Genomic DNA, 17,143 nt, shown 5'->3' with positions numbered 1-17,143 from the left:
TATGCCCATAACCTCAGAGAGAAGACAGGTAATTTTAGTGCATACGCATAATAAATCTTTGTGTGAACTGAGACCAAAATAAGTCATCAACATTAAATGTTTAACAATGTAAAGTATTTAAATAAAGCTCTTAGTTATTTCTCATATATAATATATAGATTTCTAGCTTAATTTGAATGAGTTCCAAGATAGAAAGTAAACGGCCTTTTAAAATACGCTCTAATATTTTACAGTCATTAAATGTATTTGCTTTGTTTCATGCAGGTTTTGTCTGCCAATACAGACATGTCTTTAATTGCATTAGAATTTTATATATATATATATAAGTAATTATTTTTTTCCTTGCAATGAAATAGATGCATCACTTCCAGGCTTAACCCATTCTACTGGATATATTTTTCTCACTAATAGGACTGTGTATATTTGAAGGAAAAATAAATAAAACTAGAAAATAAAAAAAAAATAGACATTACATGAATTTTCTAATCTCAGAATAATTCAATCTAATATTCATTATTCCCAGTTAGTACAAATAGCTCAAATCTCAGATGGAGTAAACTGGCATCAATCCTGCTGAGCTTTGTACTCCAGATTTTTCATTTAGACTTTGTTCCATTTTACTAAGTGGGGGTTTGTTTTGTGTGTTTGTTGTTTTTCTTTTTCCCTGTGTACCTTTTTTAACATGAAGGCAAGAACAGATTTTCAAATTTCTTGCCATACGTTTCTAACTGCCTAAGAACCACCCTCAGGACCCTAATTAGCACAATTATTTTTAAGACTGATTCTTCCTGTTCTTAAAATACAATTATTTTTGTTTCACCATAGAAATCCCACTACTCCACATTCTTTAAGCTCCTGAAAAGAAGCCTGCTACATTTGGCCAAGAGATTCCCAATAAGAATGTAGAGTCAGTCCTGAAAAGTGAAATTTATAACCCTGGATATGTGAGCTATTAAATCATTTAGTCTCTCACTTTCTTGAGTAAGATTTCAGAAATTAGTATTCCTGAGTCACTCAGATTCTACCTTCAGAGATGATTTACACCTCTGCAAGACATGTCTCTCCTATTTTGCATGGCTAATTTTCTACATTATTCAGCAGGGGAGGAGGAAACAGTTGTTTGTTTTTTACAGTTTTGCAGATCTATCAAAGGCAACAAATAAAACAAATTATATGCAGTGTGTGTTTCAGAATCCCTATTTTCACAGCAAATTCAGTTCAGGTGCATTACATGGAGTCATAGACAGCTACTTAAATACCAAAATATATGGTGCAGTTGTCCCAAATTTAAGAATGGGCTGTACTGTAAGATTTCACATTCATGTGGGATACAGAAATAAGAGCTTTGATTAGGAAATTGTAGAATTTTCTATCTGTACAAGGCTTTAAAAAAGGCCCTTCTATGTGTGGAGTGGAGCATTGCAACTCCAAGATGAATTAGATTTCAGAAAATTCTCAAGGGCTGGAATCCTCATTGCTTGGGTTTTTATAGTATTGATTAGGTAAAGTGGCTGTATAAAGTGGCATGAAAGTAGAACTTACTGTAAGACATAATATTATATTAGCAAAAGGAATTCCTTCATGACCTTCCATGTCTTTTCATCTCTACCTTGTATAGCTTGTTTCTACAGCTCAGTCTTGGGACTCTTTATGCCAATGCCTGAAATCATTTTGCAAACTGATTATCATTTAGTCAGGCATGCCAGTGGAGTCAATGTGACCCCTCAGGCAGGAAAGATAAGATTTCCAAATAAAGTTATTTTAACTGTTACTAAATATGAAATTATTGCTGTAAAATATCACAAATTCAATCTTTTTTCAGCATTGCCATGTAACTTCATTGCAACTAATCCAGGAGCAAAACTTGCCTACATGATGAGTACTAATTATTTGTTTAACCTGTTTTTTTCTTTCAGTCCTGTTAGAGCCTGGTCATAATTAGGCATAATTATATTCATGTTCTGAAGTTTATCTAGAAGTGGATAGTCCAGTTGGTTGCTAAAATGGGGTTGTTTTCTCACTCACCTGCTGATTCCTCAGTCACTGCCTGTATAGGGAATGGAGAGGCCTGACTGTTTTTTGTGTTACTGAGTAACAGTAAGAGGTGTGTTCATGCAAGGCACACCTAAGTTCCTATTCCTGTTCCAATGGATGTTCAACTTGCCAAGGGATTTCAGGCCCTGGACTATGAAAGAGTTTTATTTAGTAGGCCTTTAGAAGGGATAAAATTCTTCACTAACCCCACCTTTTGTAAATAAAGGCCTCTTGTATTCTTTTGACATTTTTATGGGATTCTTAATAGCAGTTTTGGATTTAAATTTGACAAATTAATAATGAGATTTGGATTAAATTTGACAAATTAATAATGAGATTTAATAGGACAAGAAGGGGAAAATCAGATTAAACCAAAAGAAGCAGCATTCATAACATATGTAAGCTTTTCTATTTTCTAAAGATGAATTGCAATAAAGGTAAAAAGGGATAGATTCATGAGCAGGATTCAGATGACTCCTACATCTGACCTGAAAGGGGTATGTTTAAGTTGAAGATTTTTGATATTGCTCACACTTAAACACTCTTCTAAGAGTGACGATGGCTTTAGGACTCATTTTTCTCTCAGTGTCTAAAAGACCAGACCATGCAGTAACACCTCCTCCCCTCCCTGTCCTCTGGGAATCCACAGGGTAAGTGGGTCCCATAGGACCTCCTGGTTTTCTTGCAGAGCAATCTACCTTTGGTACAAGTGATTATAGGATGTCTAAGGCCGCACAAAGCATGGTCACACAGAAGAGCCTTACCCACCGTTGCTTAGGTGTTAAACTCTTTGTTCAGGATGTGTAAGACCCATAGGTCAATCCTTTGCCTGGAGGAGGTGATTAGGTGGAAATAAGGAGGGACAAATCCAGAAGAAAATTGGTTCCATTATCTTTAGATGGAAGAAATGCCAAACACATGAGCATTCCTACAGAATAGCTATCCCTCCCTTAGCAAGTCTTCAGACACACAAAAAAAAATCACATCCATGGTGCTTTTCTGAAAATACAGTTATGACCCTATGAATAAAAGCCAGCTTAGTTATGGGTCTCAGCATTTTGTTTGTTTGACAGCATGTTGAGGTCCGAGGGCTGTGGTTTTCTTATTATCCACTCACAGCCATCTTCCACAAGGTAAATGCATATTGCTGTAACTTCTTCAAATTTTATCAAACCACATGCCATGTAATGTCTTTCAAATTAAGTTCTACAGTTACTAACACCTTTTTATTAATTTTTTTCTAATAACAACGACTGCTTCTCAATTGAGTTTGTTACTATGAACAGATACATTGCTAATGTGTCTGTGCTTTTAATATTGAGACGCATCCAAGCATCAAAGTGAAGTGTGTTATTTCGGAATTTTAATTGTTCCAGCATACTGGCACTTCTAATAGGTGCATGTTCTTCCTTAATTAAAGACAACTCTTCAAGATCAGTACACTGTGCCTCGCTGATCTGTGATTGCCTCAGCTAACTCCCAGTCAGCCAGTGAAGTTTATAGAAATCCTGCTAAAAACTGAAGACTGAAAAAAAAAATCTTTCTCTTTAAACAAGAATGATTTCCCTTGGCAAGATACAGAGATGAATCACTGCCAACACTTTCCTTTAAGAGCTGCGTTAATAAAATTGGGCCAGATAATACTCCTTATTTCTGAAACATCTTTTTCTTAGGCAGCCTCATATTTCACACAGGTCTGTGGTAGGTAGCCTGACAGCAATCAAACACAAGTCTAGAGAGAGGAATGAATTTCTCCCTCCATGCTTACAAAATGGATATTTTAGTAAATGGATGTTTCCTAAACTAGATTTGCAGAGCTCTTTTATTTTTGAAGATAGGTATCATTTTTTTCTCCAGAGAACAATTTGGACATCAAGTAATCAAGTCCAAACTGCGTATGCCTTAATGTTTGTGTAACTGCAATTACTGTGCAAACTTAACAGTCAAATGTGTTTCTGACAGTTCTACAGAGCTCAAAATTTAGAGTCAAGTCATGGATAGCAGTCTTTTTGTGATATACATCTGTACAGCCACATTTATGAAAGTATCCAGATACCTTGCAGTTTTTAGCCTGGGTGATGGAAAAGCTTTAGTCCAGCTTCACAGATGGGAAGCTAAGGCACCACTGTAAGACCACTTGACTTTCTTCCTATATACATTAAAATGTTTCTATTGAATGTTGAGGAGGGACCAGACATACCTGCAAAACTAGTTCCTGAAATGAGAAGCTGACTTGATTATGTCATATTGTATGGTTTCTACTGTAAACTATAATTTCTAAAATTAATATAGCTTCACTGACTTTTTTCCTAGTAGACATTTCATCTTTCTAGAATTTGCTCCTTTCTCCTCTAGTGACAACCATTTTTCTTTACTGAAACAATTAATTTTATTTGCTCTCCTTTTTTACTACAGTATTTATTGATCACTTTACCATTCTTCTGTATGGCTTTCAAAGAGCCTCGCAGACGGTTAAATACATTCTGTGTGGATAGTTGAAACTGTGATTTTGTGAAAGTCAGGAATAAATTGTAGTTCAGCTTGTAGGCTGTGTAAAGCAATTCAGAGCCCTGCTACCACCCTTTGTTCTGCCTTGAATCACGCTGTTGTTCCAGTTCGTGCGCGTGTGTTGATCAGGCTCCCGACCGCGAGCTTGTTTTATTGCCGCACAAACAGGGATTAGTGCTGCCGCACTCCTTTTCACTCGTGCCCTGGGTTTGAGCACTCTTTTCAAAGGTGAAAGGTTAGTAGAGTAATTCAGTGTGCCACTTCACCTGTCTCTGCTTCCAAAGAATTACTCAGTCTGTGCATTATTATTAATGATAGAAAAAGAGAGCAACACTGCTGCTCTATGATCACTATGATGCATTTCACATATCTCATTTTCTGTATCAAGACTCGCAGTATCCTTTACATGGTCTTCTAGGAGTTCACTGAGTTTGAAACAGGTGATATGTGGCTAACTATGAAAACTTCCCGAGGCAAAGTGACACTATAAATAAAATTACTCACAAACAATTCATCTTCTCTTAATCCCTTCCTCTTGGAGTACTAAATTGTTCCGTGACATATGTGGTATAGCATGTCTCACACTGCCTTTGCAGTTTGCACTGGCTCGTCTTTTTGTAACACCAACCTGGATACCACTGAAAACAACATAAGAAAGTATAATTATATATTAAATAATTTTTAAATTAAGTTTAAGGGCGGTTTTGGTGTGAATCAAGCTGTCAGCATTTGCTGTTAAGAAAACTGGTGTTTCAGTAAAGTGTTAGTTTCTGCTGTTGCCCCAATCCTAATTTTTTTGTTTGTTTGTTTACCTTTTGGGACGTAAAGGTTGGTACAATATTAAAAGCTACAAAAATTGGATTCAAAAATCTTGGCTTTCACTGCAAGCTAGTATGGAAATATATTCTGTCCTGCACTGCTATTTGCAATGAAACCACCAAACAAACTGTAGTCACTGGAGATATAAATTTTTGTTCTGGGGAGGTTTGATTTTGGGGTAACCAATCCTGCCTGTACTGCTGTATAAAGATGACTCCAAGGCAGGTATCCTGTAGATGACATACAGAGCACATTAACTTTTCCATAAAAAAAAAGCTCAAGCACTCCACATTTTTTAATTGAAAAACAAACACAGTATATCTGGAAAGAGAGGCTGTCCTAAAAGAAACAAACAAAAAAAAGTAGTGTTACCTAAACCAAAAACTCTTCTAAATGTGTAACTGAAGTTAAAATAACTAGAAAAGTACTTATTTGTTTCTTATCGCACATCCTGTCCAAAGAATAGGAAACATTTAATTTTTGCTGACTGATGTTTTAGTACAGATAGTTCTGTAGAGCCTCTCAATGGGATGCTCTCACAGCTATGAGCAGGGAGTTGTTTAGTTCAGGAGAAGGACTGACCTTTCAACTTACATCTAACCTTTGGAAATTCTTCCACTTTAATTCTGCTCTTTAGCTGGAGCCCAACTCTTTACAACCTGATACAGAGCTGAATCTAAACCTCGACCAAGAAAAAAGTCCATTCTAAATATCTGGCTGAAGAAACTGTGAGATTTTTATAGGGCTGTGGGTTTTTTAGGTTTTAAGGTACTCCAGAAGTCTTTCTGAGAACCTGCTTGTGGTGGTGTAATAACTGGCTCCATCAGCTGTTCTCTATTAAAACTGCAAAATACTGCAATGGAAATATAATTCTGCTTTATATATGCTCATATAAAATATATAAAATGCATACAAACACCCCTAATGTACGTTTTAAGTCTAAATGTGTGTCTCTTTAACCATGTTGGCATTACCAATTGGAATTTCATTGCATATTGTGTGGTTGATGGGGAAGGCACATTGAAATCAAGCTGTTAAACACACCATCTCCATTTTTTATTTCACTAGAGTATGTTTGCTGTATTTTTAAAAGAGCATTGCAAAGCCCAGGAGATGAATTCTGCTCTGAAATTGCTATTTGCTGACATAGAAATAGCTGTAAAAATACAAGCCGAGAAAAATACAGTGTAGCAATATATTTTCATTTATTTGGGGGGAAAGTAGTTTTAAAGAAGAATTATAGTCTGTCTTCTGAATGATAAAGCAGTTTAACTGGCATTAAACACAGCTGAAATTTTGTAATGACCAAACCTCAGCTCATCCAAATCCCCAATAGCATTAACTCCTTAGAATTGAACTGTAAATTTGATTAGCCTTACAACAGACATGAGACACAAATGTTCTTCCTTATACAGTCATATTAAGTGGCTGCAAAAGAAGATGACAAGGTATTGTAGAGCAGTGCATCCAACCTTTTTAAGCTAGGGACAAGCTCCAGCTCACCCAGCTTTCAAAACCACATACATACAGGGCAATTTCATGAATTCTGATATAACATGAGGATTACATATGGTGAGGTGAGGAGGGATTTAGCAGCTGCAGTCTTCCAATAAATCATCCTAAAGATTTTTTTCATAGTCCAGTTCTTTTGATTGACATTTTCCTTGTAAACTACATTGCTGAACCATAGCTCCTGTCCTTGCCTGTATAATATGGTGCCTTTTTTATATTTTTTCGTCGCTCGTGCACTGTCCTCTAACATGAGATTTGATGCTGTAATTCCTGGTGTGTTAATATTTTGCATGGCATTAATCAGAGTATGGGATAAAAAATTTCCTTTACATAAATTAAAGGTTATAGAGGCATCCTAGGGCAGGTTTTTAGAAGTTCAGAGTCTGAGATTGGAAGGAACAGTAAACTACAAGGCCTTAAAGATTTCCAGGTCCACAGAGTTGCAGCAGCTCCTCTGGTGAGCTGAGGGTGTGTGCCAGGACAGGACTTCCCGTGCTCCCTACATGTGGCTATCACAGGCAGTGCCACCTGCAAACCTGCTCCCGGGGTCCAGTGCTGCTGAGTGCCACACAGGATCACGGGTCACCTTGCCTCATCCTGGCTGGCACAGCCACCAGCACCCCAAAGGCTTGGAAGCCCATTCCAGCCCACAGGACAGGGAAGGAGTTGTGCACAGAGGGTGCCATCCCAACTCTCAAGCCAGCCACCATGGTTCTGGTGATCCAAGAGTACATTTCTCCTGCCAGGACACAAGTTGCATAGATACGCTGTTTTTATTAATTTATTGTGGGTTTATTTTCATTTCTTTCACTAGGTTCGGTAACACATTTCTGGCATAGCTTTATACTCTTATCCCCTAGTTATTGTTGTCATTTGGACACAGTCCCGTTTAGTCAATTTGTGAAATGCAGCCTGATTCATTGATGAATCATGCTACTTCTTTAAGGAAAAAAAAAAAAGGAGAGAGCACTACAGTAGTTTACTAATTACAGAAACAATAAAACCACAGGTATATACAAATGGAAAATAAGAAACAGTTTTCTGGTAGTGAGAAATGGAAACCAGGGGAAAATGTTATGAATTTTGGGATCTGGTTTTTCTTCTCATCTCTTAATTAGATAGTTTATGCAGTGGTTGTTTTATAAATACATATTTGGCCTTACTAATGGATATTTCACAATACCCCTTAAACAGTGCAGCCCAGCTGAGCACCAGGTGGTGCTCAGCCATGTGCTACATAGCTTAGGGGGGTAAATGGGGACCATTATTTCTTCCTCATACTTGGTATTTTGTAGGATTTCTTCCTCATACTTGATATTTGGTAGGACTTGGCTACTATAAAAAAGGCTTGTGCATGTTGGGAGTTAAATCTTTTAATTGTTTTAATTAAGATGCTTCAATTTATCTTGTAATCTCAGTGTTATGGCCCGTCACGGCGAATTACACAGCAGTAGTGACTCATGACTCATGAAGTGTTGAGATGTGTCTCCTAGGGCCTGCTGGCTGGCTGGAGCTGCCCACACAGATGCAGGGAGAGCCCGATGGCATTTCTGGAGCTCGCACACTGTCCTTACATCCCATGGCACAAATGTGGCGTGCTGCTTCAAACTGGCCAGTGTGCCCCTGGTTGGGTGGCTCTGGTCTGAAGTTTAAATGGCCCTCATTGCCAGCTGTCCTGGCTTCTCAAACAAAGCAGTTGTGCCTCCTGAAGGCTTCACAGCAACTGCTAAAATAAGCCAGTTCTTCAAACACCTACTGAAGTGTCCTTTTTGAAGTCCTCATAAATATCTATGTATAACACACCTCCAGACCCTCTGACAGAGATGTGAAATAGCTGAGCCTTGCTGTCAGTAACTATTTTTCTATTCCTTCAGTTTGCAGTCTCAAATGAGCAAGTGGCTTTCTCAAACTGTGGGTTTGGTTTTTTATTCAATATTGTTATAACCAATAAAACATACAGCCAAATTGAAAAAAATCAATGTAATTTCTCTAATTACTGATAGTACCTTTTAGTAGCCTTTGCTTGGCAGCTGGCTGTGGGTGCAGCTGGTCCTGCTCATGCTACAGCAAGCAAAGGACCTCTCTTTGCTTCCACAGTCCTGCTTCATACAGGCAGACACCTGCAGAGGGAGGCACTGGCTTGGGGGAAGCACCTGAGATGACTGATAGTTGATTCTTAGATCACTCAGCAGGAATTTACACACCTACAACAAAAGCTTTGTAGACCTCAGACATCTTACAGGCCATCACCTCCACTCTTTCAACTGCCAAACAAAACACTGCAGAGACAAAGGCTTGAACATGTGGATAAATAAACAGCCCAGTTCTCTGCATTACTGGGCTTCAACAGATTTCCTCACCTTCTTACCAAGAACTCTTCTCACTCATTGTCTCACCCCAAAGGAAAGGAGACACCCTCCCATTCTAGGAGGAGGTGGGGGGAAGAGCCTGTACCTTCCAAAGCCTTGTAAAGATGTATGCTGTTGAAGTATTTTCTTGCTTCTGAAAGGAGATATAGATGGAACCCCACGCTAGGAAACCAAATTTTCTAATTATCATGCAGGATTGGGGATGATGATGTGATCCTCAGTATCCTTGTAGTTTATCAAGAAAGTTAATTTACAGCTCTCAATGTGAAAGACATGCTTTCACAGAAACATTCATCCTGCACTTTCAGATTTGAACTAGATAAACCTTTACTACAGCACATCACTGTTCACTGACTCATACAAGGTTTTATAAAGATCTCAGAGGCATCACTTTAAATACACACTAAACCTCAGTAAGAACTTGCCGCATTCCAGATGGTAATGCCGTGATATTCTTGCAACCCTTCCCAGCCAGATGCCTCAGAGGCCGAACCCCACCTTCCCAAACAAGCATGAAAACCAGGATATGCTTCAAATTTTGCTTCAAAGATTCCTTTCAAGTTCAACCCTTAGTCTCCATTTCTCCAGGAGTCTGTGGGAGTGTTTCTTTGCACAGGGGCATTGTGTCCGAGGAGGGTGTGGGAATTTGCAGCAGTGCTCTCGGGCTCATCCCCAAGCTACCATTACACTATGACAAGGTTTCCCTGTTGGTATGTAGGGAAATCTTTCGTGAAGAGAAATGTTGCCCTTTCCCATTGCCCAGGTTCCCCATTTACCCTGCAGTGCTTCTCAAATCTCATTCCAGCCACGAATAACTTCTTGCTACTTAAGTGCCTGTAGATTGTTAGCCTCCTATTTGCACAGGACAAAATCCCTCAGGTAATCCCCTACACAGTTTTTCTCCTTGGCTGAGGAGTTAAAGGGGATATACTTTCTAGTCTACAACTTCTAAAATCTATCTTAGACCAGATATGCTTCTTTTACACTCATGCATGTAAAAATAATCAAGTCCAGGCCTCAGTGACCTCCTCTGGATATATCAAGATATTAAAGGTAAGCACATGCAGTAAGTGTTTGCAGGACTGAGACTATAGGGACATAGTACACTACAGTCACAGTGGTAACTTGTGTTACTAATTTAGAAGGTGCAAACTTAACATTCAAATCACAGGCTCTTCCTGAAAATGCAGGTTTTGCATGGAAAGCAAAAGAATTTCTTTCATGAGATATTACTCACTATTATTCGCTGAGGTTGGCAGTCAGCCACTCGATGTTTTGGCTAAGCCAATGTACTTCCCCTATCATAAACTCTTATCATCAAAAACCAAACAAAAAAGCCCAGATTTAATCTGCTTGACAGAAGGCCTGACATCTTGTCCTGAGAATTCCAGTGGTTAATAGTGCAAGCACCACCCTCAGATTACAACTGTACCGGCAAAGCTGATGTTCATATTGTTCAATGGCACCATCTTCAGACAAATAAAAGATGATCATTACCTGGCTTTCACAAGAAGTCGTATTCATCTGTCCTAAGTCGGGGGAAAGTGTGGGATCCGTGCCTCTGGACTTGTATGGTACAATCTCAGAAAGTTGCAGCAGAAATATCAAGAGTATGGGTTTCCCTCAAAAGAGGGAAAAACTCTTTACATTTTGTCTGCTTAAAGTGAGAATAGGAAAATGTTGTCTGAAAGAGAAAAATGTTGATGAAATACAGTCACTTATGGGAATGTCTTGTCTTGGATTGTTTTTCTCAGGGGACTGATTGGTTTGGATTAATTATTTGTGAAGTAATTCATAGATCCAGGTCATATCATGCAGCATTCTGGCCATATGAATGCTCAGAAAGATCGCATAAATTAAATAACAATTCCCAAAATTTGGAATTAACTTCTGTTGCATTCAAAATAGTACTTACTGCCCTAATTCCTTATATTTCTTTATGCTTTGAAACTAAAAGTATTAAAAAAAAAAAAAAAACCAACATTGAACCTGATAATAGAATTAGATCTCATCCTCTTCTTAGGTGAGAATATATATACTTGTGGGAGTCTAATACCATAAATAAATTACATCACCTGAAGGTGAATTTTAGCTCAAAATAAAATTATTGGACCATTTTTTTGTGATGTAGAACTTTGGAAAATTGTTTCAGTTATATCTTTACCAGGCATGTATAGCTAACTACTATCCATTTCCCCCTGCTCTTCTTCCATCCATGCTTTGAAAGCAAGGCTCTTATATGTAGGCACCTTGTTGCATTTAGACCTAAGAGAACTGAAGGAATGTGGATCTGAAAATAGCTTTTTTCATCCTCCCAAGGCTGACGCGTGTTTCACAGTTTGTGTTTCCTTTTCAGCTGACCCCCTGGTTGGAAGCATTGCCACTCAGTACATGACTAACAGAGCAGAGCACGACAGAATGGCCAGACAGTGGACCAAGAGATACGCCACATAGGAACCTCCTCTAGGATTTGCTGGACCTGTGCAAGCACATTCACTAAGTGCATCAATAGCCCTTCCCTTCATTCTTATTTTTTATTAAATTTTGAACCATTTTGTGACAAAAGGTTGTCCTTACTTCTTTTTGTTTGTTTGTTTTATTTTTATTTTTATTTGTTCTGGGTTTTTTTTGTTCTGTTAACTTGAAAGTTGTTTCCCTCAAATGTAGACAGGGAATTTTGGTTATCAGTGCAAAGAATGTTGGATCTGTAATAGTATAGAGCTTTATCACAAAGCTTTGTATTAATGTGTGGGGTTGGTTTTTTTTTCTTTCATGTGGTTTTGGGGAAAACAAACAAATTCAGAATTATATCTCGTTTCTACTTAAATGTAGTGTTTAGGGTTATTTTTTTGTACTGAAGTCTTTAATGGTGGGTGCATGCTACTGGGAACAAGTTTTGTATAAAAGCTTAAAATCAAGAATCACTGTGCATTACTAAGACTGTGTTTATCACTAGCCTTCTGTTTCCCACACAAAAGGCTATTGCATTGAACAAATTAATATGTATTTTGATTTACTTAAAAAACAAAAAAAAGTGCTTGTAAATTTCTTAGGGACCTGCCACTTTTGACTGTGGATCAGTTGATGTACACTTGTATTATTAAAGCACTCAATAAAACACTGTGGCTGATAAATGCACTTCTTGCAAGACGGTGCTTTTGCATTTATGCAGCATAGGCTGCTTAGTCCTCACATAATACAACTGCAGGTTAAAAAACTATTTTTAGACCTGAACTATTCACTTCTCATCAATGCATTCCTTAACTTAGAACTCTTCATTGTGTCTGTCTTCAAATACAAACATCTTCCAAATTTCAAGGCCTTTCTTTCACCTGTCTGTGCGCAGCCTTGCTATTCAGAAGCCTCTTGCTGCATCTTTTACACTGTGGCTTCACTATATCCATCTTGTTACATTTAAAATAGTTGGCTATAAAAATAGCCTTGCAGTGAAAGCAGAATATTGATGTTGATTTTATACAGCAGGCCTCATTTTGCCTTTCTCCAGGCTCTTTGACTGTAAAAGTAACTGTTATTTAAAAAAATAAATGAAGGTTTTCAATGGGAAAATTGAGCCCATTGCACCAATCGTTCCCAGCACATTCAATGGTAAGGGTATTTCTATTCAGATTTGACCTTCAGGCTAATTTTAGATATGCAGCCATGGAGGGAAAACTTCTACTTGGCTAAGGAAATGTGTGGGTGTTGTGATTTAGAAAATACATAGTGTGATGCTGATAGCTGAATGTTCTTTGTGTTGCAAGGCATATTGGAAAATCCCTGTCTCATATAATTAAACGTTACAGATGCTATATACAGTGCTTGCCTGCCCTCTCCCCTCTCTCCTTGCCTCTTATGTTTAAAGAAGATCTTATCTTAGAGAAGATACATTACAACAGGGTCACTATAAACATACAAGGAGACCCAATCCCATCACACTCCACCCTAATTCAATCGTCATGAAATCTAAAGCAGTCAAGGTGACACCACAGGGCCTCCACACCCACCACTGCATTGCTCAGTGTTTCCAGGCTCTTTTGTTTTTCTCTCAGCCATTTGCTAATAAACTGAGCAGACATTCAGCTTCAATCTGCTGGTGAGTTGCCCTCCTCCTCAAGAAAAGCTGAACGTTGATGTAGTTGTAGATGGTCTATAACTACCACCCCAAGAATCACGGGAATCTCCAAGAAATAATCATATTCTCTTGATCAAAGCAAATAGAGAGTCTTCTGGTGTCTGTAGAAGCCAAGCGTTTACAAGCCCAGCCATACAACATTTAGAGGCCAATGGGTCCTAAATACAGACATGAAAGAACAATGACATTTCAAAAACAAAATACAAACCCCAGACTTCTCTGAGCCAGAAGTTCTTACAGTTCAAAAGCTGTGCAGTTTGAAATTTCAGGTGAGTTGCCCTCTCTGTGAAGGTGTACAGTCACATAATCCTGGATAATATAAAACTATTGCCTTAAGAACCATGAAGATCTCAAAAAAATAATCAGCCAGGATCAACCCACACTGATTAAAGCAGATGCATCTGCAGGAGCCAAATCTTTGCAAGTCTGGCCATAAAACATTCTCCTCTATTTGCAAATCTGCTCTATTTGCCTCCCAAGTAATTACTTTTCTTCATCTGCTAAACCTGGGAAATATGAAGCATTATTTAAAACCTGCTGTTATTGCTGAGGAGAAATGAGCCATCCCCAACACAATTCTGTCTGCCAATAGAGGCCCAGTAAAAATAATGCATTGGCATAACCTCTTTTTCTCCTTCTTTTCCCCCTGGATCTAGGAAATAAGGCATGTTATTTTGTCTCACCTTTGCTCTTCAGATCCTCTCTAAATTTAGCTGATTTGTGCTTCTTCTTTTATGATAAATAACCTTTCTAATTTCTACTAGTTGGTGAAGTCTGTGTGCTGTTTCCAGACAGCTGGGTATGAAGATCGTCAAATTACTTGCACATACTAAAACATTCAAGAGCATACAGTTGGCCTAAAACCACATACAAAGGCCATCAGTTCAGCAAATCTCAGTATTTTCTCAGGGACACACAAATGCTAAAACTGGGGCTTGTTCTTTACAGACATCTTACAGCTGTTCTGAATTCAATTGCAATATCAAGTAAACAATATTTAATTTCTAGTAACCCCAGCTAAATGTCACTGTTCCATTCCCTTTGAGTTCAACTCGGAGCAGAAATCAGGGAGCTCTCCAAACTGCATTCCCCATTCACAGATTACTGAAGTGGTGTTCACATCCCCCTGTCCAACTGACCGGCTGATTTCCCTCTTCAGAAAACTGCAGAACAACAATGCTTAAATCAAGGTTCCCAAAACCGTCCTGTATTTTTGGAGATAGCATTTCCACGCTGCTGAAGGAGTGACCAGGGCCATAACCCTTTTGATTGCATGCATTGTGGGTGATTGCAGCCAAACAGTTGAAATTCATTACAACCAGCTGCTGTGCCATGAATAAGGCAGGAGTGATTCCTCTTGAAAGACCATTGTTCAGGTTTTCGTATTGTGAGCTGCAGATGGATGGTCATATCCCATGCCCAAGCTATGGGCCGCAGCTCACAGGCCTTCTTCCCTGCTACCCTGTGCAATGATAGAGGGAGAGTATAAAACACAAGGGGTGTTAGGACCCATAAACCCCAGAATTGGGTTCCTGCTCCAAGCCTTCTCAACGTTTTAAATTCTGTCCTGACACATCCTCTGGGGGCAGTGCATGCTCTAGACACTCTCAGCATGCTGGTATGGTGTGCCTTAATCCCTCTGATTTACTCCCCTCACTCACTCATTCCTTCTTTCTGGATCCTTTCTTCTGCTTGATGGATTTATTATGCACAGCTGAGAGGCCACCCAAGACACTGATGCCAGTTGAAAAAGCCCTTCCTGAAGTTGCCTGAGCATAGTAGTCCCTTTGACCCCTGAAGCAGATGCCAAGAATCTGCCCCCAGGCCCCTCTCCGATCCCCCTTGCCTGAGGCAATGTCTATTACAACGGGAAAGCAGAGGTGACTCCCGCGGAGCAGGAAGATGCCTTCAGGCAATAAGGCAACTCCCAGCTACTCTAACTCCAGGGTTATCCTGGGGTCCCTTTTTTCCTTTCCAGTTTTCAGAAACTTGTCTCTGAAGATCTTACGTCTTACCCTGGCCCAAAGTGCTTGCCTGCATTTTGAGTTGTGAAAACTATAGCAAAGACCCAGTGAAAATTCTGTCACCTCCCAAGTCCAAACGTCCAGCCTTGGCAGCCACAGCTCCTGCACAGCCAGTTCTCCCTGCTGGTTTTTTCCATCCTCTGTTGGTCTTTCTTCTCTTCTGCTTTTCATTCCCTTTCATTTCTCTTCCTGTCCTTTCCTCCGTGGCATCAATACTACATCTTCATGCTTCCTTCTCCCTCCTTCCCTTGCCTCAGTCACAGCTCTGTTCATGGTCATGAACACACCAGGTCTGTAACACTGGAGCTGCTTGAAATCCCCTGATTTTTAGGTCTTAGAAGCAAGAAAGAGCTTTGCATGAAGTAAGTACTTCCTCATTGTACCATGCCTGTCACTGGCTATAAACTAAATCACTTCTCCCACACACATCATTAGCAGTAATGAAATCCGGGCTGGCCTCCTTAGCATGGCATCCATATGCAAATGAATTTCCTCAGCTCAAAGGATCTGCAGAGGGCCAGTGCATGGCTGCTTGGGATGCCTCCAGCAGCCTCTCTCTGGTCACAACTGGAATATATTTGGGGACTACTACTTACCAGGAAGAGTTTTATGATACCTTTAAATCCATCATTCTGCACCCCAATGCCATCATGAACTTTAATAGGGACTACAGCTCTCTGGAATAATGAAAAGAGCAAAGCAAAACATCCCTTTCATGTGTACTTTGATTGTGAAAAAAAGTAGTCATGGGCTAATGGAAGGTTAAAACAAAGACAGGGTTACTAAGACACTCTAATCCCTTGCCAGTCCTAAATTAGAAAAATCCCACTTCACGTAACAGCTGAATAAAAGGTGCTTTTACTTCTATAGACTTTGCAGAGTGAAATCCAAAAACTTCATTATCCAGGTGTCCTGATTGTACACATGGATGATCAGATCATGCATTTAGGGAGAGGTTTTCAAGGGAAATGCATCCACCAGGAAGAGCTTTCCAGCACTCTCATCTCTTCACCTTAGTGAGGCTGCACTCAGGACTCCCTCCTTGACAGTCCCTTGGGAAACAAGGGCTGGAAACAAGAACCTCGGGTCATTCCTTTTTGTCACTGCTCCTCAAATACACTTACTCACAACAGGCATTTGTTGCTGCAGAATCAGTGCTGGGGTCCCCTTTTGTGTCACTGAGGACCTTGGGGTCAGGCAAAACAAAGGGTCACACTTCAGTTTCTGTGAAATGCCTCCTTTCTTTGCAGTTGACTCATACCCTTTGTAAGGCCCTGAATGGAGCCTCTTCACATGAATGAGGCTCCTACCACACATATTTCAATAGAGCCCTGCTCCTTTCTTCACTTGTCATAAATGGGGCAAAGGAAGTGTTTTGCTCATCAGCTTTGGAAGCACCTTGCTGATAGCACAGCTGAGCTGTGCGCTTGCCTACCTTCAAACTCTCCCGCTTACATTTCTCAGACACCTCTCAATTATGTGAACATTTCTCTAGTAATCACTGCTCAATGCCAAGGATCTGCAAAAATCCTGCTTCCTTTGTCCTTTAGACCACATCCAGCCTTCATCCCTGCTCCTCTCTGCTGCTCCCCGTTTCCTCAATCTGCTTCTTCACTCAGGCTTCAGGCACCCAAATCCCTTGTTTAGCCCAGCAAACACCAGTCACCTCTGCTGCAAGCTCCGTTTGGCACAGCACTCTCTCAGTGTGGTGCTCCTACACCTCACTGAAGAAGGGAAAAGTCCAC

The 17,143-nt window shown here is 39.6% G+C and overlaps 1 protein-coding gene across 3 annotated transcripts in view; it reads left to right on the top strand.

Annotated features, from left to right (window-relative positions):
• LOC104689060 (ubiquitin-conjugating enzyme E2 E2) overlaps window positions 1-12,380 on the top strand; it is a 205,035-nt gene extending 192,655 nt beyond the window's left edge. For all 3 annotated transcript variants that reach the window (XM_039549380.1, XM_039549381.1, XM_039549379.1), the window contains exon 6: window positions 11,599-12,380. In XM_039549380.1, the coding sequence (XP_039405314.1) occupies window positions 11,599-11,696 (98 nt within the window). In that variant the 3' untranslated portion in view covers window positions 11,697-12,380. The remainder of the gene's footprint in view (window positions 1-11,598) is intronic.
• Window positions 12,381-17,143: the final 4,763 nt, after the last annotated feature.

The sequence above is a fragment of the Corvus cornix genome, chromosome 2 (genome assembly GCF_000738735.6).
Source record: "Corvus cornix cornix isolate S_Up_H32 chromosome 2, ASM73873v5, whole genome shotgun sequence".
Taxonomy (NCBI): domain Eukaryota; kingdom Metazoa; phylum Chordata; class Aves; order Passeriformes; family Corvidae; genus Corvus; species Corvus cornix.
The sequence above is the reverse complement of the archived record's forward strand: the minus strand, read 5'-3'. Positions and strand labels throughout refer to the sequence as shown.